The 25,832-nt window shown below is 39.9% G+C and overlaps 2 protein-coding genes across 5 annotated transcripts in view; both read right to left on the bottom strand.

Annotated features, from left to right (window-relative positions):
• Positions 1-7,449, bottom strand: part of TRMT11 (tRNA methyltransferase 11 homolog) — a 32,282-nt gene extending 24,833 nt beyond the window's left edge. The window contains exons 1-5 of one of the 4 annotated variants that reach the window (XR_011140192.1): positions 7,320-7,440; positions 3,757-3,822; positions 2,945-3,018; positions 241-322; positions 54-146 (exon numbers count right to left, since the gene is read on the bottom strand). Coding sequence is in view for 3 of the 4 variants with exons in the window: in XM_068938214.1 (XP_068794315.1) it covers positions 54-146; positions 241-322; positions 2,945-3,018; positions 3,757-3,822; positions 7,320-7,427 (423 nt within the window). In the remaining variant the exon portion in view is untranslated. Of the gene's footprint in view, positions 1-53; positions 147-240; positions 323-2,944; positions 3,019-3,756; positions 3,823-6,858; positions 7,116-7,319 lie in introns of those variants that run through there. The other 3 variants (XM_068938214.1, XM_068938215.1, XM_068938216.1) reach the window with 3 other exon arrangements.
• A 9,317-nt stretch (positions 7,450-16,766) lies between these two features.
• Positions 16,767-24,652, bottom strand: HINT3 (histidine triad nucleotide binding protein 3). The gene is made up of 5 exons (XM_068936489.1): positions 24,449-24,652; positions 23,172-23,289; positions 21,623-21,692; positions 20,576-20,702; positions 16,767-18,591 (listed from the first exon to the last, which is right to left on the bottom strand). The coding sequence occupies exons 1-5, from the start codon at positions 24,650-24,652 to the stop codon at positions 18,544-18,546; spliced, it is 567 nt and encodes a 188-aa protein (XP_068792590.1). The 3' UTR covers positions 16,767-18,543.
• Between the last annotated feature and the right edge of the window lie 1,180 nt (positions 24,653-25,832).

Raw genomic sequence — 25,832 nt, 5'->3', positions numbered from 1 at the left:
TAGCATGAATGGATGAAATTAAAGGATAAAGATTTCTTTAAACATCCACTTACATCTATCTTTTTTATTTTCTCTGCTTGGGTCAGCGTTTTGTTAAATGTATGAATATGTACTTTGTATGTAGAGTCTGACTGTAGATACGGAAGCTGAAACAAAGGCAAGGACACTTTTGTTAGTATAGCTCTCGCGTTATTCAGTGTGATTACAGAAATACATTATCCAGATTCTTTGTATGCATACCATCTTGTCCATTGGATAGCTCTTCAGAGATGCATAAAGCTCTCCTGCAGACCTGCCATGACCCCACAATTCAAATACAGACCTGAAAATACCAAGATTTGTAGACTGTAGTCATATAGGTGGGAAAAAAAGATACCTTACAGACACTTATACCTTTTCACCAATCCTTCTTGTCCAATGTATTTAGACTTTACTTCATGAAGTATTGAAGCATCTATTTACACTTTAGGACACACTTAAGTTTCGTTCTGAACAGGGACACCTTTTTTTTTTTTTTTTTTTTTTAAATCCTGAGCTGATACTTCAATGATGCTTTATTTGTTTGGTAACATATACTAAAAAGTAAATTTCAGTCTTTGTACTCTTGGATATCATCAGATTTTTTTCTGCTCTGCAGCAGCGATACTTGCAAGCGAGACAAAAATTAATTTGCTTCTAGCAGTTTGGTGGGGTAGGCAAAGGCTGGAAAAGGTCAAGAACAGACTTTCAAAGTGTCACGCCATCCTGGAATAAAACAAATAAGGAACTGTAACACCTTACACGTAATGATGTCGTCAGTGGTTCTACGTCATTTTAAGATATTACGGTTTTGACATTTTAAGGTATTTAAATGTTATTCTTTCTTCTTATTCTTTTTTGTTTGTTTCCGTATTGCTGGCTTTTAAGAAAAGCACTGCCTTGGGAAGATGAGAGAATTCACACTACTGTAATAAAGGGACAACAACACATAACATATCAGAGATCTTTCTCCCAACGCTCAAATATCCCAGTCTAGTGGCCTTTCCATAGGAAAAAAAAATCCTCTAGTACAGGAATCCTAGTGGCACTGCATGTACTGTTAGATATCCAACATACCATATACAGAGACAGTCTTTCAGGATTAGAAGTGGCATGTAGTACCCTTCAAAGATGATGGCTGACCCCTGAAGAAAAATCTTCAAAATGTTCAAAGGTTTAGCCCACTCAAGCAGACGTGCAAGAGAATTACGTTTTACTAAGCGACAATAGCAGACACCTAGGTCCAACGGTAAATCATTTTGTTAAGGTATTTCTTTCTTGAAAAAACTATCTAAGGCTACATTCGTAATCTGCAGTTGCCCTGAAAAAGAAAGCATTTTTAGCAGTATGTAATTTCTTCTCAAAGCATCTGTATCTACTATGAGAATTTAAACTAGATTTATAGACAGAACTATGGAAATGTTGGCAGCATAGGCTGCACTAGGCAGAACTAAATATTTATCTTTGGATTTATTCTAATGTTGGAGAAGCTCTTATAACATCTTCAGGCCCCCTTCTTACTTTTAGAGTTTCATATCTGTTGGAAAAGCCACTTAAATGCTGGGGTGCTTTTCTTTCGATAAATACATGCTTGACAGTTTTTAATACTTACTAGCACTGAAAAAGTAGAGTAAGGTTGCTGGTGCATCTCCAACTAGCATGCGTCTCCAGATTCAGTAACAGATGGGAAAAATAGCAGGCCAGTTTTATGCTTTCTACATACATTTCTTATACATATTAGTTGAAAGAGCACGGTATATAGATAACCTGTAAGTTGTTCTCATGTTTTGCTTCCTTAATTGCCCCCAATTCTGTTTTGAAGTGCAACACAGTTCTTCCCCATTTGAAACATGACCATAAGTACAATTTTGTATACATGGCTTTATTTTGGCAAGAGCGGACAGCCAAAGCCAGTGCAGGTAAAACTGAATGCCTAACACAACAAGCACTCAACAAGGACCAAGGAACGCTCCACAGAGATGCCCAGACTAACTCTGAACTAGACAGCACAGGCACTATAAGCTGAAGTTAGCGTGGTCAGAGAGCCACACTAAAGCTACGCTGCTTCTGGTCCTGAACTACACCAAGGAGGTATCCCTCAAATCTCAGTGAAAAGCTTGTTACTCAGACCCTCAATAAATGACCAAAAGCAGCAGGAGTAATCACTAACACTCTGGCATGTTCCTTTGCTCTCAAATTTTCTAGAAGGATTCCTCTCTGCTGCAGCAGTCTGCACTGGACTCAGATATCAACACTAGGAGGGTGACACAGGGAATCACTATCGTTCCCTTTTAAAGGTGATGTTCAGTTTTTAACGGCCTCCATTTTTATCTTTTAATCGCATAAGTATTTTAATATAAGTCACTAAATAAGTGTTATTCAAGTCAGTAACACTTCAAGGCAAGTACTGGCTCTGCAGTAAAGAACACTGTTTCAAGATCCTGTGCTAATCTTACCCTATGTAAAGAGGACAGGCATTCCACATAATCAGTCCTGCACATTCCAACAACGCCTCCTCATTTCAGAGTGACTGTGTACTTTCACAGAACCACAGAACGGTTTAGGTTGGAAGGGACCTCTGGAGATCATCTAGTCCAACCTCCTTGCTCAAGCAGGGACCTCTAGAGCATATTGCCCAGGATCACATCCAGACGGGTTTTGAATATCTCCAGGGAAGGAGACTCCACCACCTCTCTGGGCAACCTGTTCCAGTGCTCTGTCACCCCCACAGTGAAGAAGTTTTTCCTCAGGTTTAGATGGAAATTCCTGTGGTTCAGTTTGTGCCCGTTACGTCTTGTCCTGTCACTTGGCACCACGGACAAGAGGCTCCATACAAAGGCTCCATGCAAAATTAGTATTTGCCACAGTATAGTGGAATAATTTTCCACAGCATACATTATCATTTATAAGATTTTTCACCTCTTACTTTGCACATACTGTTCGTTTCATTAGTCCCCTTGCCATCTCTTCTGAAGGAATACTGAGAATCCAAAATGGAGACTGAAATAAAAAGAAGATACATGACTGATCCAAATGCCTTGTCAGAATATATTACATGAGTTACGCAATGCAATCCAAATAACCTCTATAAAAAAAGAACATGCAAACTGAAGATAAAGAAAAATCTGTTAACTATACAGAGAACATGAGGATAAAACATATAATTTGAGGTAAAATTGTATATTCACTTGAATGGCCAAGAAATTTTATTATAGATTTCATTTCTCCACCATACCTTGACTTGACAAGTATTATTTGTTTATGCTTCTCTAGATTACTCATTCTCTAAAGAACTATAGCACCTAGATAAACATGAGTACTAACTAAAACTGAAAAATGTTCTCTGATTAACCATTGAGACTACAATAAAATCGTTTCTTAGCTTCACTTTTCTAGAGATGTCAAACTATTGATTTAGAGGCAAATACCAAACTTAAAGAGATGCACAGCTACTAACTCTTTTCATGGCTCAACTATTCTGAAAAGAAACAAAAGCCTTCCAGTAGATGGCACTATTTCTTTTCGTATTATTAAACAGAGGTGTCCTCAGCTGCATTTTGTGCATCTTTTACTAAATTGAAAATCTTAACTGAAATTGAGAATTATTCATTTTTGGAAGATATTTTACTTTCCTAAGAAACTTCAAAATGTATTCAGCAACCTACCTGTAATAAAAATATTATAGAGAATATATTTGTATACCATAAATGCACTCTAAAATATTTGATCGACACTTACATTTACACAAATTTCCTGCTGACTGCTGAATTGTCCACCATAAAGTGAGAGCAAAGATGTTATTTCCTATGGTGAAAATGTAATAGGTCAGTCTTTATAAGCAGATACTAATGTTTTCAAAGAAAAAAATAGGTATTTTTGTAACATCACAATTCCAGAGATAGTCTGCGTTAGAATTTACAGTATGCTGTTCTACGATCTCCATCGAGATTGTAAGCACAGTCTTAGATACAGTAATAGAAAAAAGAATGCTATTTACCAGTGATTTATTGTGGGAGCCAACAATGAAAAATTCTTAGAGTAATTGTGTGCCTGGCCTAAATGTTTACAGTGAAATTCAATTTTATATACTGTTTATGAACTGAATAAAAAAAAAGATTCTCTAGCTGTATAAATACCTGATCACCCTTCTGAGAGTTCAGCTGAAAAAGAACTAGTTTTGGAAAATAGGTTACAAAAAATTCTACAGCATACAATATAATAACATGAAGTTAGCCAAATTGCAATACTCAAAGCTTGCTCTTTTACAGTTGTGTATTTATCTTTTGTCGAAACATCTACTGTTCAGTCCTATGCTCACAATAATATTCCTTTTGGAATATCATTCTAGAATATCCACTTATAAATATTTTTCTGACTAATTTATGTAAAAGAGATGTTTCACTAGTAACATTTCAGACTTTGGTTGAGTCCGTTAACAAGCATTAATTTCTCTTGTATTACTTCCCTGCTTAGAGCTTTGTCAACAGTTTTCTTCAGGACATGTCTCTTCGATAGTAAACTGAATCGGAGGCAGTAAACTGAACAAGGAAGACAGCAAACCTCCAAGAAACAAACTAGTAAGTAATAATTAAAAAAACACCCACTAAAAAGTGCTTTTCAATTTAAACAACAGCATAAACTTCAGGCATATTTCTAATGGAACCTTCACTAGAGATGACAAGCTGTAGCCTCTGACTATTACTGTCAGCAGAACATGGAAACACATTTTTATATTGACTAATATTTGAAGTGGTGGGTAAATAAAAGGATTGTCTTAAAATATGCCCAAAAATATAGGAAAAATGCCTAGATAACACTAGTGTATGGCTTTAGTGGAATGTTATCCCATCCATTTCCATCCCTCCATTTATGTAGAAAGAATATAAAGATTTCTGAATAAAACAGGCTACTTGCTGCAGGAAAATGAAAAGTTATACATATTACATTGCATGGTCCTAGGACAACAAAAGAACATGAGTTTTACACATGATTTGGCAACACGCTTCACATATTACTGTTGATATCATCTAGAGGAACGCGACAGGAAAAGAAGAGACACGAATCAGAAGTCTAGAAAACACGGCCTGTGAGGAAAGACTTAAGAGAAATGAAGAGAAACATAATAATGATCTCTGCACATGAGAAGGGTTACTCTGATAAAAGAAGGCAATGATCTTGTTTCGTTGTTTGCTGTGGAGAAGACAAAAGCAATGGGATCCAGATCATAACAAATTTGTGGATTAGACGTTAGGAGGAGTTTCCAACAGTAAAGGCAGTGAAGCACTGAAGAGGTTCTTAAGAACATACTTGACAAGCACCTGTCCATTAACAGATGACCTGTGCTGGGATAACAATGAGTTACATAATCTTTCAATAGCTGATCTAAAAAAAAAAAAAAAAAAAAAGAGAGAGAGAGAGAGAGAGAGAAATCCATGAGTATCAAGCTTGACTTCTCATAGGCTAATATGAAGCAAAGATGTATTCTGCAGACACTCAAAAACAAACATAGCTTTCAATGAACACCTTCAGCTATTGTGATCCAGCACCACCACCAGAAGAAAAGTAGTCCTCTGTCTCCCATGAGAGAGATGCCGATTAGGCGAAAATCTGACTGAAAATTTTGTGCTTGGTTTTTTCAGTGAGTTTATTTTCAAACAAGTCAGTTTCCTAATGCAGCTCCTCACATAGGCAAACACATGGTTGAACAGACACAGGCACAGAGAAAAAAGGAAATGGAGCTACATCCTTGAGCAATTAAGAGTAACTACAAGCTTGGGGGAAAAAATAAAACTTTGTATGCTTCATACATCTTTTTTTTTCTCGCTCTCATGACCCGCCTAAAGAAATATTGGGTTGATAATAAATAAATAGCAATAAATAAATCCATGTTCCAGGCCCACAAAGCATTTAATAAACAATAATGCACAGGAAACACTCCTAAGAAGGAAAATAAACAAGGTGATGCAATACTCATCATATATTTTACAACAGATGCACTGATTACCTACCGATTCTAATAAAAAAATCCTGCATAACAGTACTATTTTAAGCAACAACATATTATGCTGGATATCATATTACTAGCTCTTCAAGATGGTACCCGAAAGAACATGCAACACAGATCTAAACATACTACAGTGTGTAGCCTAAGTCATCATGAAAAAGAAGTCACAAATTAAGTTCACAAACAGAACTTTTTTTCTTACATATAAACATGAAAATTGAGTATATGCTAAACTATATATACCACAGAGTCATAACAATAAAATACCGCAACGCACATTTGCACATCTGTTTGCTCCCAAACGTCACATATAACGGGATCATTCTGATCCCATTTCAGTCAATATGGCGTGAACGCTCCTGATCACATAGAAATAAATGCTCGAAATTAAAGTCAAAATAAAGCAGTCCTCTGTGTCATTGGTGCTGATGCAGAAGAGGACGGATGTGATGATAACCTTGGCCTAGGCCTTGGAGACCTCCCTTCTTGCCTATGCCATAGAGGTTAGGACATCAAAGAGATCATATCCTCTCTGTTCCTCCAATTTTCATCTAGAAAAATTGGAAAAACTAGGACCTTAGACACATTTCCATACGCCATTTTTTTCTTCCAATTTTCTACTTATCATCTAGAGTCACCAACGACAGTTTCCTTTGCACAGGGTGAAAAAGGGAGAAAGAAAGAAAACGAAAGAAAACGAAAGAAAAAACAAAAAGGACACTGAAAGGGCAATAAGAAAAAAAAAATCAGCCCTAAGAAGTCATTCCGCTACTACAAGAAGGGTAGGAAGTAACGACAAAAACAGAAAAGCCCCTGCCCTCCGCACACACACACACCCGGGGCCGCCCTGCTGGCTGCTGCACGCTTATTTCGCCGAAGCTGGGGCGCTCTGTATCGCGGCCGCCGCAGGGCTTGCCACGCTAACGGCGAGCGCCAAAGCCCGGAGGCAAAGCCAGGCCGCCGGGCCGGGCCGGGCCGGGCCGGAGCCGAGCGCCAAGAGGGCGGCGGGACGCCGTAGCCCTCTCCGGGGGGGGCAGAGCTGCCGGGTGAGCAGCCCCTCTCCCTGCAACATCCCGCCGCGCTATGCGGGGAGAGGCTGCGCAGGGCCGGCACCTCGCCGGCGCCCCGCCTCAGCGGCCGCGGGCCAACGGCCGCCTCCCCCCCAACCCCGCCACCAACGGCCGCTGGCCAACGGCCGCCCGCCCCCCCGCCGCCGCCGCCGCCGCCGCCGCCGCGGCCAACGGCCGCGGGCCAACGGCCGGGCCGCGCACCCCAGCCGCGCGGCCGCGGCCCTCACCGGCAGGCGGAACTCGAGGTGCTCCTGCGCCAGCAGCAGCAGGTACCGCCGCAGGGCCGCGGCCGCCACCGCCATGTCCGGCCACCCCGCCGCCTCCCCGCGCCGCATGCGCCGCCGGGCGGGCGCGGGGCGCCACGGTCGCGGCGGGGCGGGCCCAGCGCCGAGGCGGGCGGCGGCGGAGGGAGCGGGAGCGGGTGGGAGCGCTGAGCGGGCGGCTGGGCTCGCCGCTCGCTGCCGCCCTGCGGGAGCAGGGTGCTGCCAGCCCTGTGAGAGAGCTCTGGAGGGAATTTTTTGTCCCTCTCTTTCTCTCGCTCTCTCTCTATTTTTTTTCCCTTCCGTGCCCTGGTAAGGCGCCTAAGCGCCAGAAGGAGGAGGTTGTGCGTCCTGTGAAAGTGGCTGCCGGCGGAGGGCGAGCTTCAGGAGAGAGGCCCTGCCTCAGGGGCTGGGCAAGGAGAAACAGCAACAAAGCTTTTCCTTTCAGCCCAGAGTCTAAACCGGAGCGAGCATGCATATCCAGAGCCATCTCTTTAACCCTAATGCTAGTAAAGCCCATTCACCCAGCTGCCCCCTCTTTTCCTGGCCTGCAGCCCCTCTGCCTGCTTCAGAGGAACCAGGCGGGAAGACTAGGTGTGAAATCTTGCCCCGCGCACCACGTTGTGCTGCCAGGCTGTTTGTTCGTGTGTGAAGTGTGCTGGGAGGAGGAAATGTCAGTTACCTACAGCGGGGAGGTTTGGAGTCGAGCGCTGCCATGGAGCAGGCCACGGTGACAGGACTGCATGGGAAATGTGCTGGGCAAGCTGCTGGTGGGAGATACCAACGCGGGGCTGTCCCCAGGCGCAGCTGCGGTGGTGGCCTGGGACATGCTGCAGTCACTGCCAGCCTCTGTGGGCGAGCGGCCCGTCTCCCTTCCCTCTGCCCTCACACCTCCCCTGGCTCTGGCAGCAGGAGGCGGCTGTAGTGGCAGTAACGCTGGCTCCTGGGGCTGGGAAGGCTGGTCCCAGTGGGGTTTGCCTATCAGTTTCTTTCCTGGCAGAAGAAGGAAGGGGCTCTCAGAGCCCACAGGGGCCTGAGGGGTGATCTCTATGTGAGCAAAGCAGGGCTCTGTGCTGTCAGGGAGAGGAGGTGGCTTCTGCTTCTGCCCCACTTTCACATCCTTGGAGGACGCAGCTGTCTCGCACCTCACGCTTATGTTGGGGCATTTTCCTCTGGGCTTTCTGGCTCTCATGGCCTTTTTCTGGGAGTGTTTCTGTTGGTGTAAATATGCCTATCAAGCCTTTTTAGCAGAAAAGACCTTCTAAATTCCTTGTTCAGTATCATACTTTCGCATAGCTCTAAATACAAATGTTATCAAATAATTCTAGTGACTGGTAATGGCCTAGAAGTATCTTCTTGGTTTTTGACATGCCGTTCTGGTTGTGCAGCAATAACATTCCCTTGTTGGCATCAATAGAGCAGATAGTTGGATAACATTAACAATTAATAGACACCAAAGGAGTCACATTCATTTTTCCATGGGAGGGAGGTTGATAGCTGTGACACGGGTGCAAAAGCAAATAGAGAAGAGAAAGATTCTCAGGAAAGTCACAGGATAGAGATGTGACTATCCAACAGAAAGGAAAATAACGTTTTTTGTATTGCAGATTAGTTTTTGTTGTGTTTTATTTTATTAAAAACTAGGCTTGATAACTAAAATCCTCTACTCACTGATCCCCCTGCTATGTTGATCTGAAAGGTTCAGCTTATCCAGATTTCAGTAAGCCTTTTATTAGAACCAGGCCAGCTCAGCACTTAACTCACATTTTTTCAGTTTCTGTGCTGATTTAGGATAGCTTTTTTTCTAGAAGGTTAAGATTTTGCTCATGACCTGTAAGAGGCCACGTTCATTATCTGTCTCCATAATCTCATACTAGAGCTTCTCTAGTTTTCTGATCTTTGCCTGTAGTATTCAAAATTGAAGTTTGCTGTGAAGCTTTAGCCCTGGTGATTGATAAGAAAACAATCTAAATTTGAACCTAACACCTAAATGTGACTGTCCTAGGTAGTCCTTGGAGAGAGAGAAAAGATGTGGATTGATCTTCTTCATCTCAGCAGTGTAATGCTGAAACCTAGTAATAAACACATTGTTAAACTGCTGACAAATGCAGCTAGTCTAGGATGGTTTACCAAATCTTGGAATTTCAAAAAGAGATTTAGTGGAAGATGACTGCTTTTATTTTTGCAGTCTGTCTTGCTTTAAATGTCCTAGCTGTACAGCTTCCATTCTAGAAACTTCTGACTAGTTATTGGTACTTGTTTAAGCAGAATCTCTTTGGGGCTGACATTCTCTTACTTTATCTGCATACTGGGTTGCTATCTCTTCTCAAAAGGTGAATACTGTTTGTTTTCATGCTTTCAAATTGAGGACCTGTGCAAGATCTGTTACCTGAGTCTCTATAAGGAGCGCGTTGCTCAGCATGTTTAAAAATGCATGTATATTGATAAGTCAGAGTTACAGTATATTTGATCCTGACATAAAACGAAAGTGCTTTTCAAACTCTGTATATATATATATAAACTTTACAAACATTGTTTGATTATTTTCAGTAACACTGTAGCAGTTTTTTTAGAGTGGAATTTGGTAGTCACCTGAAGTCAACGACATTACATAACTGTTTTAGGGAGGGAAAGGAAGAACAATCTATCCTTTTTAGCCTTCAGGGGAATTTTGAGTGCGCCAAATATAATTACTCTAATTGGAATTTATCCAGGAATCTAGAATTAACCACCCTTCTCTCACGACAAATATAACAGGATCATGTGATGATCATGAGTTTCAGTTTAAAAGTACTGAAAGACTGTGAATGAAAAGCCATTATTTAATGCGTGCTGTTGTTTATCTTTCTCAGTTCTCTTTCACAGCCATTGTGTCGCTGTCTTCTGCCCACCCTGTGCACTATTTTAGAGCTAAACACAACAAAAGCTTTTTTTGACTGTGACTTGCACGTTAAGCTGGGGGATTTTGGGAACTCTGTGACTGCTCTGTGTTAATGGAGTTCATATGTAGCAGCATTAAAATTTATATATGGACCATAACACTAGTGAAACCTTATTTTTAAACAAAATAACTTAAAATCTAGAAATGTACAATATGTAATTCAGTTATCCGTATTTCTGTCTCCTCCCCTCTCCCATAGAAAAGCCTGCAGTAATGCTCTATTTTATCTACAGATATCCGTATGAAAAATATCAGTGTTAGTAATGCGTTATATGGAAAATCTAGTTTGTACAGTTTTAACAGCTGAAGTATATATGATCTAGAAAAGATGTGGTCATAACACAATCAAATCTCTATATGTACATAACAGTCTCTCCCTAATTCCTCCAAATAATTACATTCTGCAACTACAGTCCATATTCTGTGTACATTTTGTTTTATAGATAGAGGGTAACCTGTTTACCTGAATGACATTGACATTTTCATCTCTCCCATGCAAACTTCTTTGTCTGCAATGCCTGCAGTGTAGGTTTTACTAGGCAGACGTTGCTGTGCAGCACAGCCTTTTAAGGGAGAACTATCTGTTCTGGTTTTGTGCTCTTTACTAAACACGATGCTGTAGATGGAACCACAGTAATTAACTGGAATTCTTTTTTCAAAGTTCGATGAGCAAAATTCTTATGTTTCTCCTGCATATTGCTGTTGCCGCTCAAAGGTAATGCTTTTGGTATATAATAACTACCATAATCTGTGGGAACCTTGTGAGCATAGCTTTGTTTTGTCCACCTTTAATAAGTGCACAGGCAGGAGAAAAGATGCCCACCCCTCTCTGTGGATTGGTGCTCTGGCTCTTGAGGAGTGGTTTGCTCTCGCTTGTCATTTAGCCTGTACTGAACAGGTCAACCAACACTGGATGAGATTATCTGAGAAGTGTACTGGGCTGCAAAATAGAAGGATAAAGTTCTTTAAAAGGCGTCATTGCATGAAAAGTAAGTAAATATCACACTACATTTATGTACAAAGGCTACATGGCTTGTATTGTAGGTCTGTGTCTGAGAACTGGGGGGAATTATATGCCTTGGAAGCTTGCAAGTTTAACTTAGTGACATATATTACTTAAATGACTTCAGAAGTTTAGCTGAATCCCTTTTACTTTCTTGACTGCTGCAGAACTGTGAGCGGGCTTAACAAAATGTTCAGCTATTTAATGTCTCTTTCAGTAGCCTAGCCTCTCACTCAGGAAAAACTTACAGAAATTATTAGAAGTTTTTTCTTGTATAAAGGCTGATCTTTCTTTTTTTTTTTTTCCCTCCTTCAGAGCTGACAGTGCACACAACTACCATACTTACAATCATTGATTTGCTTCCTGTTTGAGTGCCATAAAACATTTTTAAGAAATGGAGGAAGATAAAGGGCAGAGTGTTAAAACTACCAGTGCAGTGGGTGACCTGAGGAAAAGTTGGCAGACCTGGGCAGAGGATCAGATTGAGTATCAGAGAAAGAATCCATTCAGCAACGATGAGAGGCTTGCATCTAAACCTGTGCATACCCACAGAGGAGATCCTGCCTATGGGAGACCCCCTGAAGGGTCTAAAACAGAGCAGAGAGGGAAAGATGCCCACTCACATGTGGGGAAGGAAGTAGAAGAGCTGTGCTTGATCATAAGAAGCACTGGAGAGAAGGGAGAAGATGGACATGTGAGTGTGACATTCCGGCAGCTGTTTGAAACATACGTGACTATTTCCAATAAAGTAGTGGGGATCTTGCTGAGAGCCAGAAAACACGGTCTGGTTCATTTTGAAGGTGAAATGCTTTGGCAAGGAAAAGATGATGATGTGATCATCACTTTACTAGAATAAGGCTTTGTCATCTGATAAATTCTGCTGCATGTTTCCATTTGGAAAGAGCATATCATGATACCATCTTGAAAGAGGTTTTCATTACAGAATTTCAACTCTGCTAATTAATGGAACATGAGCAGAAGAGAAAATTGGTAAGAAGGATGAAAGATATTTTCATAAAAATGGTAGATATTGTGGACAGAAATCACAAATAGTCAACTAATCTATCACTCTGTCAATGGATTGTCCTTTCATTTTTATCATCCATTGCATATGGTCTTTAAATATCTCTGCTGGCTTATTACTTTAGGTAGCCGGAAGTTTAAATTAGTGATTTGCTACCGTACAACACTGATTCTTGCAGGCTGTGAAATTCTCACTGTGTGGAGGATTTTAATGGTAAAACACAGAATTTAAATAAATACTTCTGTAGGAATTCATATACTTCTTCAAAAAAGAGCTTGATCTATAGCAAAAGTGTAATTATTTTCACATGGTGAAGTTAAATAAATGGAAGTTATGCTGACTTTCAGGAAGTCTATGAAAATTCCCAAGTTTACAGAAATATCGCTTGCTTAAGGATCTACAGAATATACAGCAAGGATATTTCATGGTTCCCAAATTAGCTGCATCTTTCATGTATTCTGTAGAACTGCACTAGTCCTGGTATTTAATAGTCTATTCTTATCATCATATCTTCTCCAAAGCTTTACGGTGTCTCTTGTTCTTTTTCCTTTTTGTATCTTGCACCGTTTTTTACCTGTTCTATGCTTCTAACACTACCTCAACCCATAGAAGTTGAGAAAGCCTTGCAGCCTTTTGCGGGAATTTGACTATATTTCTTCTTAGAAAGTAAGGTGCCACAACAAAGAGATGTGAAATAGAACAGAAACTGTATACTGGAGCACTGTATGTTGGTGAAAAGAAAAAAAAAAAAACATCTTTCACTTCTTTCAACACAATGTAGCAATGTTGTTTACAACAGGAGAGTAGAGAGCCTGGATGCCAAATGCATAAATAAAAGTATAGCACTGAAGTCACAAGTCTCACTTGGTCAGGCAGAGTTGTGCTTCCAGTGCACAGTTTTAAGTTCTCCAAACCAGGAGAAAAAAATGAGCTGCTATTTAAAAATTTCCTGATTCTTCAGGGGAAACGTTGTCAACTTAAAAAAAAAAAAAAAAAGGACTGGTTATATGCAACAATTGTAATAATGCCATTAGAAATATTCAGGAGCTGTGTTTACAATAGTTCCCACCAAGAAATCTGTATCCATTGGGAATAGCAAATTCTATTTTTTACCGGCTTAAATGAAAGCTATTCTGTGGTGTTAACTATATTACTTAATGGGTTTTTAAAATAAGAGTATTCTATTGCCTCAAAAGGATGTGGAGACTTAATATAAATTACAAACATGGTAAATGTGATTAAATTATTGAATAGTAATTATATAAAAGACTTTTTTTTTGCAAAAAGCCTAAAAAAAATTGTTCATGTTTTCATCAGAGACTTGCATCTAAACGCTTTTTTTTTGATTGAACAAATAAAAATATAGTTTATATTATCCCTTTGTCTCCTTTTCCTAGTGAAAAGGTAATCAGAAGAAGAGGAAATAGAGGAGAAAAGAAGGTGCCAAAGCAAGCATATCTGAGGGACAGAGAAGCCAGATATAGCATGGAAAGGGAAACAAAGGATGGGTTTTATCATCACATAATTTTACCATGTTGGAAACTGGGAGATACGTGCTACACCAGAGACTGCGTTTAACACATTTAAAATGCTGTGTTTTTCAAAAAAATCTATTTCTTGCCAAAACGACATGAGTACGCCCCAGCGGATTTCAGTTCCCACTAGATAAAGCCTGGGCACACTTTGTATAAAGATTTTAAAATCAATCTCAAGATTGTTACGATAAAGTTACAAGATGTGGTTCGTTTAATTTTATCTTAATTATAGATCCAGGTGATTCTGCTGTAACACTAGTTCATAACTTGCAGGAAGTAGTATCAGGTAGTTCACGTATCACTAACAGGACAACAGCCTCAGGAAAAATAATACTTTATTCTCAGAAAGCACATAGGAGGCTCAGGCTGCACACTGCCTCAACTAAGATGCAAGTGCAGCTCCTGCAGACCTACAAGTTCTTATTTAAAACTGGCTCAGAGAGTTAAACCACGGGAATCTGGGCTTAAACTGCCATGGGCATAGTCAATGATGTTAGGTACTTATAGAGTCCCTGCTGCACTTGCTCCAGCTACTGCTGGGTGCCTCTACAATAGCTGTAAAAATAACTGGGGTCCATGTGCAAGAGCTGTAAACATACCTCTGATTAGTATCAAAACACAGAAAAGCAGAGTAAGTCCTAATGAAATGGTCATACCAACTTTGTAAGCCACTGTTAAAAGCTTGCCTATCATATTTTGGGTAAGTCCAAGAATTATTACCAGAAGGATGATTTATTTAGGGATAGATTTTTTAAAAAATCATCACAGGGCCAAATTTCCTATCGCCAGCTATAGCTGAGGATTCTGTAAAGAGTAAATGCTATCTTTCTGTCATGCATATCCATACAACTATCATAAATACCAGAAAGTTGCCAAATTGGGTCAATTTACAGGTTGACAAATCTGCTGCTTTCAGCAGTAGCTGTTATTCCAAAAGAAGTCTAAAGGATAAGTGCAATTGATCAATCTGTCCACTGGGACACTCAAAAATAAAAATTACTCCCAAAGCCTGTACAGTCAGGTATACATCATATCTAGTGGACAAGACTGGACTTAGCTCCTAGCTTGCAAGCTAGGGAAAATTCTGCTTTGTCATCTGCAATGTAGAAAAGACATTGGCAACTGGAGATAAATCAGTTTTTAAAGCTTTATGCAGTGGTCCACTATTAAAGTAAATGGAACAGCTAATCTAATACATCATTGTCATGAGAAGTGTTAAGACCTGAGTTTGTGTTAGTACTACAGATTATTTGTAGTAGTAAGTAAACTTTGACCTTCTAAAAGGTGTTATTGCCACATCAAGACACTTTCAGCTCTTCAAATCTCTCCTAAATTTATAGGAAGCTTATCAGCTCCGTCAGTAGTCGTTCCTCTTCTTTCAGTTGAAGCTTGTCTATTCTACATCAGTTTTAGACTATGAATTGTACGGGAATTATCTGAATTTTGTCTTGTGAAACACTGAAAATGCTTTCAGCACTTCAATAAATATTGCACATCAGTTTGACATGAAGCAAGTGATTTTTTTTATGCAGGGTTTTACTGTTTCCTACTATGACAAATTTCAAATACGATTTTCATCAGTTTGTGCTCCCATTTTTTGCTGTCATTTGTTACTCATGCTTAAGTAGACTTCTGAATAGCCTGAAGATCTGTTACCAACTTAATCACACTGAAAATGCTATTCTTAGTTAAATGCCTGAAGGTGCTTTTTTTTTTCTTTTTTTTAAACATTTAACAGCATTTCACGTGTTATCTTTTTCATTCTTTCAAAAAGGGGCAAGCGGTACCTCACCATAAAAGCAGTATTCTCTGGACTTGCATTAGGTTGGTACTTTATGTAAAACAATTGGGCAAAAGAGTACAAATAAACCTTGAACATGTAGTCAAAAAAGCTGCTTTTCTCAGGACTGCTAATACGGGATCAAAGAACAACAGACCCATGGGTAGTGGCTAAGCAACTTTTCTCTGCTTCTCAGGCTCTTACACGCATCCAAGAATAAAAACTGCTGAGAGGCAGTAAGTTTACTCTCCAAGAAAAAGTCTTTTAACTACCTTTGTCCACTGGAATGCTCCAGAAAAGATGTTGGAAGTTTTAAAATCGTATTATAAGGCTGCTGTAATAGAGGGCAGACATCATTAATGGATTCTGCTGACTGCCTTTTCCAAAGGGTAGCCAACAATTCTCAAACATACCCCAAAGTTTTAGAACAGAACTTTCAGAAAATATTCCTTGGTCTAACTGGAAAAAAAAAAAAAAAAGACTTTAGGGTGGGTCAGGAAGAACACTTGTCAATACAGAAGGGAAATGGAATGCAGTGCTTCGCTGGAAAGCACTAATGAGATGTCGAGTACTACTGTTCGTCTCAGTAATTAACGTGGCTCCATTTATAATTACGCTTTCCTATTTGAGCTGGTTTGAGGACTGTCTGCTAGTGTAAGAGACAAGTTGAATGCTTTTCACCTTGTTCATCAACAAAAATTGTGGAAGCTAGATTATGTCCTGATCTTACCTTTACAGTCATTAGTGGACCTGTCTCAAATGTAACAAATTTATGAAAGTAATAGTATACAAGGCAGAGCTATACCTCACCTTTGTTTATATGCAGCAGTCCTTCAGAGCTAAAAGGAGTTGAAATGTAATTGATTTTAGCCAGAGGAGCCCAACGCACACAGAAAACAAGGAATGTGCGTAACTCCTTCTCACCCTCAGTAAAATCATACTAAGCTACTGCTGGACCCTACACTTAATACCCAGCACCTCCCATGCTATTATTATTTTAATGGCATCAACATACCAAAATTAGCTTGTTTTTGCACTTCAGTGGAAGTGCAAAATAAAGCTAAAACATCTAAAAATTGACCTTTATGTTTCCTTCTATTTACATTTGACAACTATTGTAAGATTCCAAGATTCGTATTTGCTCTTTATTAATCCTTTCTGACAACAGTTCATTATGGTACCTTAAATACTACATATCACAGTTACGTACAGTTACATACATTAACTACAAATCAGAACACACATACATAGTATTAACTCTTGAAAGATCTTATGTTCAAATACTTCATAAATGTAGGAGCTAATTCATACCTCCTAATCTATTGCACAGAATTAGTCAAAGTTCAGTGGATTTAATTCACACTCTTCCTAGTTAAAAGTTACAAATCAAAACCACAAAGTACTGCAAATTACATGTGAGTGTCCGCTAATAAGAATACCAGAACCATTAGGAACAAGGTCTTATGGAAAAGAGAGCTGTAAACTTCTGGGTATAAAATGTTGCTGTTTAGAATGATGTGAACTTTCTGAAATATTATGTACAATTTACTGTATGAATGTTACAATACATTGTACCACTAAGGCAACAGGTGCTGGATCAGTGGAAAACACTGAGAAGATTATCTTCAGGGAAGTTTGCAGGTACAGCAGACCATCATCACCTTATCTGCATCTAAAAGTATCAGCCAAGGACACTTTATTAGTTAGGCACCAAGAGATACACTCTGTGAACGAATAAAATCCACCCTGTGTTTTCTGGAATTTCTGCTTTGCAAACAGTCTGCCTTAATATGGTGTTGAAAAAACAGAGCATTAACATTACTAGTTAGAATCATACAGTAAAAGCAAGTGTTAGCAGGTTCCTTAAACAATTCAGAACACAATTCGTACAAGTTCCAGTTTGGGGCAGAGTTCAAATCAGATTGCTATTATGCAAGCCTGCCACATAGTCACTGCACTAAAGACCCATTTCTCTTGTGACTTCATTTAGAAATCAAATTTAGCCAAGACATGAGTACACTCCAAGCAACTTCCAGTAAGAACATTAAGAGCATAATCTCAAAATTTGATTTTCTCTTCTATTGTCATGCAGAAGACCAGTACATTAAATCAATTCCTCTGAACTCTTCACATTCTTTGTAAACATACAGTAGCTAATTTAAAATATTGTGCACATAAGAGGGAAACAGTCTTTTAAGTCCAACATACAAACAATTATACATACATTTAAATTATATTCTATATCATATAGCATCAACACATCTCGGGCACATATTGTATTAACATTTACTACATCACTGTCATGCAAATAAGACAGCTAATATATTAAAGTGGTTTAGCACCAGAAAAATTAGTAGTGCACTTTAGCAATGTACTTACTAATAACTAGGCATAACTAACAGAGTACAGATGGAAACTTTAAAGTTTTAAACGTTACTTGCAATCCCAGAACAATATATTTTTAAAATAAAAGTCCAGATTCCACATGAAACATTCCCTTTGGTATCACATACATGCTGTTAGTAGTAACTGTTGTTTTCTTAGTTACAAATACATTCTGCTGCCGCACTCTGCATTTTACTAGGAAAAGTAGTCTGCAAGTGTGTGTGTGTGTGTGTGTATATATATATATATGCATGTGTGTATATATACATGTATGTATACTACAAATATATAAATAAAAAATTATCATTAAAATACATTGCCTCACTGTCAGAGAAGTACATGGACTTCTTAAGTATACAGACTGCAAGAATTAGGATGACAGTTACAAATTCTGTATGTATTTCTTCATAAGGAATTAAAGCTTTTTCATCCTGGTATATTATTAGTAACATCAAACTGTGCAACCTTAAATCAGAGCTCAAAGACAATCAAATTCTTTTTTGACACAGAGCTGGATGTGCTTTCAACTGGCAGCATTTTCAGTTTGCAGTCGTTCAATCAGCTGTTCAGCCTATGAAAAAAGCAAGCAATGCATTAACTACACAAGAATGAGTTTACTGAAAATTCTGGTTTAAAAAACACCAGTGACAGGGATGCACAAAGCATATACTTTTCATTTTACACAGATGAAGTGTACAACAGAAGTAAAATAAAATGACTGTCTTAAATGGCAGACTCTTTTTCACCATTTCTATCAAACTCCTATTAGCTGATCTGAAAAGGAAAAAGAAACTGAAAGCTGGAGTATGTTTGAGCAAAAAAATAGTAAATCAAGCAGCACGATTTTAACCTTGGAAGACAGCAGTGGTCAGACCAACTGAGTTATGAGAACTGGAGGAGCTCTTCAGGAGACGTTCCAGAACCTCTGGAATTGTGGCCTCTTCTCACACAAGTCACATAACCAATTCAGATTCGTGAGAGAGGGAGCGTATTCATATATGTGGATCATGTCATTAGATAGACATCCATTCTTTGGTTACGTGACCATGCCCACACATACATGGTGGATGCATAAATAGCCATATGATGAGAAATGTAACTGGGACAGTTATATTTTGTACATAGGACAGTACCAGCCAAGAGAGACCTCACAAAGGCTCAGGGTAGAAAGAAGGCATTGTTCTGGCAGGCTAAATCCAGCATATGGGCGCTAACTTGGGCATTTCTGAAATAAATCAGTTTAAATTACTGTCAACCTTTTTTGTCAAGTCTCATTGAATTAATCTTTACACTTGAACTAGTGCTTGAGGTTTTACTAAGATCTCCAAAGGAACCAAGTTAAAAGGTGAGAACCTTAAATCTAGTATTTTTTAATACACACAGCAGATACACAATCAGCTACTTCAAAGTAGGAACAATTTAATAGAGGTAAGTAGCTCTTGCAGTTTATTTGGAAATAAAGCTAGATAAAAAAATAAAGGTATTGAAAAGCTATTAGCTGAACCTTGCTTTGCATTCTTAAACAAATACCACATTCAAGTCATTAAAAATAACAAAAAAATCCAAGAACATTTTCCAACTTGTTAAAAAGGTTTTGTAAAATATCTCTTGAAGTACTTCTATATTGTATACCCAAACTTGGTATAGATATCCCTGAATAACCCAAAACAGTTTAACTACACAGCTATACTTATCTAAGGGCCAAATATCTCTGTGTGATGCTGTACAATGTAGACACATCTGCTTGTTCAGACCTAGGTGAGACCTCCAACAAGGTGCCACCAAGAAGCTTGCCCCCCCCCCCTTTTTTTTTTTTTTTTTGAACTAAGAGGCTCTAGATTCTTCTTGAGATGAAACAGACCTCTCTTTCAGCATATTTGTTTTGGGGCTGTCCAATGACACCAGGGTGCTGTAGCTGCATCGCGAGGATAGGTTCTTTGCTTTTTCAGCTAAGCAGTGAGAGCAAGTATGGATCCTCAAAGGAGAGGAAACTTTTTAAATAGTAATTTAGTCAGTTTGTGCCAGTTCAGTCTCACTTCTAATCTCTACTGACAGATACCAGTGCTAACAAAATGCTTTTGTAAAGCAGAGGCTTGCTGCAGTCTAAACACAGTAAGATGAGAAAAGCTTCACGTGAATTGATGTAAGCAGCCATTATGTGGCCATGTTTTTCATCTAAGTTGGATTAATCAAGGTGTACACAATACCTATCCCATTATGTTCCAATATAACCTTTTTCACATTAAATATCAAATACTTATAAAGTGTACTCAGAAGTCCAGCACGTTAACATAAGCTACACATTAGATTCAAAGTTACAGAACTGTTCGCTGTTAATGTTATTGTCACTCTATTTTCTTTAATAAGCGTAAACAGTACAATTAAATTTTACCATTATGTTTTCTCAAATAGTTAGTGCAAAAATATACAAATTAATTATAGCAATGACCAAAATAATTGCGCCAAGAATTTTTGCACATAGCTGAACTCTTAGAAAGATACCACGTTTTCAGCTTGCAACTGAAAAGTTACCGACTTATCTGCATTAAACTTACCGTGATAAACCAGTAGGAATTGATTCTGTAAATCAGTCTGGATAAGAATCCTAGCTGACTGGCTGGAGCCAAGACATGAAGATGCAAGTGGGATATTGAGCAGAATGGAGGCCAGTGAAAACCCATTCTTCAGAAAAGGAAAACGAACAAGTTAAAATATTTATATTAGTTCAGAAAGAAGCTGCTGAACATCATAAGTTATTTACCATGATCAACTGAGTTAAGTGCTTAGCTTTTAGCCTGGTATGTCAGCTTGATTACATTTTACTCATTTACATTTTACATAAGGGCATAAACAAAAGTATGTTCTTTACTTTAATCATACCCTCAAGACATCTTCCTAAAGTCCACTAATCTCTTCCTTCACATCTCAGTACTGAAAATATAATTTAAAAAAAGGACTTTTTAAAAAAGTACAATATACCTTAAATGTATCATACCTAGTTTTCACTAGAAAGTCAACCGTTACTTAGATAAAAGTAGCTTCTACCTATTTTAACTAGGATGGCCCATCTTCCTATACTATATTTAAATTATGCTTCAATTCACTTCACTTTGCAAATGAGTTTAGAAATAGTTTAGTTACTAAATACACTGGCTTAAACTATAGGGAGCAGCACTGCAATCAAACCAATGCAGATATGTCTCTGAAATACAACGCAATGCCCTGCTCAAACAGGACAAAGTTTACATCTCTTCTGCTGTCTATAACTTTGGAGCACACTTTCAGCATATAATTAAAGAGCAGGCTTTTAGATATTTTGTTTGAAATACCATCCTTTCCTCAACACGTGGGCAAGAAAGAATCTCAGAGTTGCAAGGAAATTTGCAGTAAAAATTCATCAGAAAAAAAAGTTTATATCCAATGCCAGCACATTTTGCTTGAGAAGTCATGCAATAAGTGACTCTAATCCCCCTTTCTTCAATAAATCATACTGCAGGTGTTGCCAGTATCTCTAAAATACCATTTTGGAAAGTCAAGAATATATTCAGTATACATAGAAGAAAGATCATATTCCATATCCACAGATGGCTTCCTTTACATACCTTACATCATTCAAGTCACTAAAATTATTTCGTTGGAGGACAGATTTTCCCACTTCCATCATTTTCTTCACTGTTAAATACAAAAAAAAAAAATTCACTTAGTATTTAATATTTTATGCACCATAGGTCTTTAGGTCAAGTAATTTGAAAAAGGTACTCTTCAGAAACAAAATATTCAAATATTAACTTCAATGAACTGCTTACAATGAGAATACAAACTCATGCATTTTACAATAAAATACAAATACTGTAGCTAATCATAATCAAACAAAGATTGCCAGACAGCGTGCTACAAGCGACATGAAAAACACCAATGTCACTGATTTTGACAATCATGAAGCTTCTAAGTGTGGTATTATTCTAATAACTTTGGCTGAAGCCATGGTATCGCCTTACAGAAAAACTGCAAACATCAGTTGGTCAGAATGACAGAATTTACACATATTACAGTGTTTACTATCTCTACACAGTTATATGATTTTGATCTCCAGGTACTGTGCAGCCTGATGTTTTTCTTTAAGCCTTTTTAAAGTTAGCCCACAAAAATAAGGACTTCTACATTCAAATGTTTTAGAGATGGCACATCAGTTTAAACTAAAGTAATAAAAAAACCCTTCAGTCCTACTAGTAAGTACACACTTTTCACTATTGTATCAGTAAAGAAAGAAGCAATGCTAAGACAAAAACTTCAAGGCAAAAGTGTAAATGAATTGTTTTGGAGCCAAATACACACAAAAGCTGTTTCTAGAGAAAACTGCCCTACTTTTAGAATAGAAACACAGTGATTCAAGAAGGTGCAACACACAACTATACAAGACACAACTATAACTCTTTTCTTGCATCACCTGTAATCTTCCCTAAGGTAGAACCTGTTCATGCATTTACAGCTGCAATTTTTTTCTGATACTCAACACATCAGCTAAACAAAACGTTTCTTGTGAAATATATAATCCCAGGATAACGTTAAAATAAGAAAGAAAAGCTCATCGACAATACGTCATGATTTCAGTACTCCTGAAGTCTATCTTTTTAAAAAAAAAATTAGGTTTACTAGAACACCATTTCTCTCTTTCATTTTTCTTCTTTCCTGAAAGATAATGTAACACTTTATGAAAAATAGTATACATATATTTTATAGAATTTTAATATATAATTTAAGATTGCATATATATGTACAAAAAACTGATGAAGTGGTATAAGTATACTTTAGAAAAATGATGTAGTAGTCCAAATAAATAAATCGAAAAAGCTTCTCTGCTCCATGGAAACAGAAGAGATTACATGTACTAATACAATGAATCCCCTACAATTTCACCCCAGAATTAAATAATTTCTTCTAGAATAACATAAACATGCCACGGAAGTTCCTAGCAAGGGGAAGTCTCGGCCTATACTCACTCATACCATTCATATTGAATGTTTTCATGCACAACTAAATAGTGTTCAAAGTTGTGATTTACTTGACAAAACACTGCAGCAACACAGAGTAAGACTACAAAATTATTTTCCTCCAGGTTAAATGCATATTAACAGGTACTTATAGCCTTACCTACAGGTACGTGTTCTTTCTTAAGTGTCTTGCAGTTTCCCATGTGCTCTACAGGTACCACCAGATAGTGGTGGGGTGCACCAGGTCTGATATCTCTGAAGCAAACAAGGTCTTCATACTGGGAGAAAATACAAACATATTAAGCTGGTCAGGATGAGCATACTGATAAACAGTAGGTAACAAAGTCCTTCCCCATCCAATGCGATACTTAGTATTATATCTAAAATAACTAGCTAAAATCTCAGAATTGCAACCTATTTTTTTTTTTTCATAGCTACAAAGTAAATCATCTTGGAGTATCTCAATTGACTTTCTGCATTCAGGACTCCTCGACATCTAACAGTAAAAACCCCTGTTACATGACTACTTGAACATTTCTTGCTATTGCAGAAGCATGTAAAAGGACAAGTTATCTCCTTCCTTCTGATGAATGTTTCACTACTATCTCCATTAAGAACTTCCAAAATTCCGTGACAACCCCAGAACTGCAGTCTTTTCAAGTGAGGTCCTTCATTAGTTGAAAGCAGACAGAGCCTGAGAGAGAGAACCTATATCACATGACCTTTGGTGATTTCAAGGTTCAATCTTTAATTCTTATACTTTAACCCCTTCGATGCTTTTCTGTTTTTCCTGAGCTGTGCCATCTGTGCACATCTTGGTGCTGACAAGGTCAGATACAAGGACTCACATAAAAGCTTTTACACAGGCGTTATGAGAATCAGAACTGGCCTCTTCTTAAAAATAAAAAACCCCTATCTCGTACTTCATTATTATCAAGAGAAAGCAACATAAAGGTGACCATACAAAGATTTATGGACATTCTTAAAATTGCAAGGAACCAGGCGAGATGTGCCTACGCCTTTGCAGCCACCAGGGCCTAGTTCGGTTCCAGCCTGACGCTATTGTCTACGCCTGCAGGCCCTACAGCCGGGCCGCAGCGCCGCAGTTTAGGGTTTTGTGCCTGCTTCCACACATACAGCTTAACACCCGCCGCTCGTTCATTGAAACCGCATCCTTCTTCTTCACGAACAAGTTTAAACAGCGCCTGGGTATGAAACCCTCATCGGGCGGCCCCGCCGCGCAGCAGCCCCTGCCCGCGGGTGAGCCGGGCGCCCCCAGGCAGCCGCAGCGGCCCGCCCCCCGCGCCGCCGGCGCCCGCGGCCTCGGCCCGACTAACGGCCCGGGCAGGCCGAACCAGCACAACACGGGCGGCGGCAACTCCCCCGCGGCCAGCAGCACACCGGAGAGAGGCCAGCGCCGCCGCGCCCCTCACCCACCTGGCAGGGCAGCAGCGCGGTGCCCGGCTCCTCCCGGCGGGCGATCCTGCAGAACACGCACTTGCCGTCGTAGCCGCCGCCGCCGCCGTTGCCGGCTTCTCCCCCGGCCGGGCGCGCCTCAGCGGGGGGCCGCGCGGGCCCCGGGACGTCCGCCTCCGGGGCGGGGGCGGCGACGGCCGCCGCCGCGGCCTCCTCCCCCGCCATCGCCCCCTCCGCGCCCGCGCCGCGCGCCGCCAGCCCGGCAACGGCCGCCTGCCGTCACCGCCCAACGGCAGCGGCCCCGCGCGCGCCTCCTGGCGGGCGCCGCGCCTCCCCCCCCCCCACCCCCAACCTCCACCCCGGAGCGGAGGCGGCCGCGCGCGCGCACCAAGGGCCGCGGCACGCGGCGTCCCCGCGGGGGCGGAGCCGCCCCGCGCACGGCCCGGCCGGAGCGGCGCCGGCGGCTGCTCGTGGCGCAGCGGGCAGCGCAAGGGCGGGAGCTGCGGGCTCGCCGCCTTGTTGCCCTCCCCGCGGGCCGGGGCGTCGGGCAGCTGCCGTCACACGGAGGATGAAGCCGCTGCGTGTTCTGTAAGCTAGAGCCCTGTGACCTGACCTCTGTGCTTCAGCTTTAACTCCAGCAGCATAAGCTGCGAGCGGTTCTGCAGTTAACTAGGGTTTCCTTTTAAGGTGAGCAACCACAAAGCAAAACACCGTGTTTTACAATAAGACTGTTGGCTTCCCCCCCGCCCCGTCCCGTATGGGCTCTTCCCTTCTACGAGCTATATATCCACGCAGAAGCGCATGGCAGGTCAGAGCATGGTGGCAAATTCCAGTTACTTACTGTTTCAAATGAATTATGAAAGCAATTACTTTTTTAAGTTTTATACAGCCCAAGCTGGAGATGAGGTGCATGTATTCTTAGAGCAAATTTGCTTCTGACACAAGTATTTCACTTCTTCTGAATTACCTTAATTCCTTTTTCTGAAGGTTTGAAGCAAACCTCTAGCAGTGAAGCATCAGTAAAAATACATGAACTCTGTTCATAATTTTTCAGAATACCGACTGTGAATACTTTGAGTGACTGCTTTCTGAGCCGATTCAAATAAACTATTTCCAAAGTTAGAAGAGGGCATTCCTTAGTGGTAGCTGCCTTCTGTAATCCAAAACTGTTGCCTGAAGAGTTTGTCTTTTAAATTGCTTGCACTTTTCATTAAACTAGCTGCACAGCTTCAGAATCACTGGTAACAGCATTTTAGTGGTTTTGTTCTAGTTGATGTTCTTCCTGCAACTCAGATGGCATAAAATAGTTGTCATAGTGTTTAAAGAGATGCCAGTTACAAAGTTGACAGCGAGAGAAGCCTCCTTAGGTTTTTGGAAAATACATTCATATTTCAGAGCAAACAAG

This window comes from Struthio camelus, chromosome 3 (assembly GCF_040807025.1).
Source record: "Struthio camelus isolate bStrCam1 chromosome 3, bStrCam1.hap1, whole genome shotgun sequence".
NCBI classification, from domain to species: Eukaryota; Metazoa; Chordata; class Aves; order Struthioniformes; family Struthionidae; genus Struthio; species Struthio camelus.
Note: the sequence above shows the minus strand (reverse complement) of the source record. Positions and strands in the feature narration are given on the sequence as shown.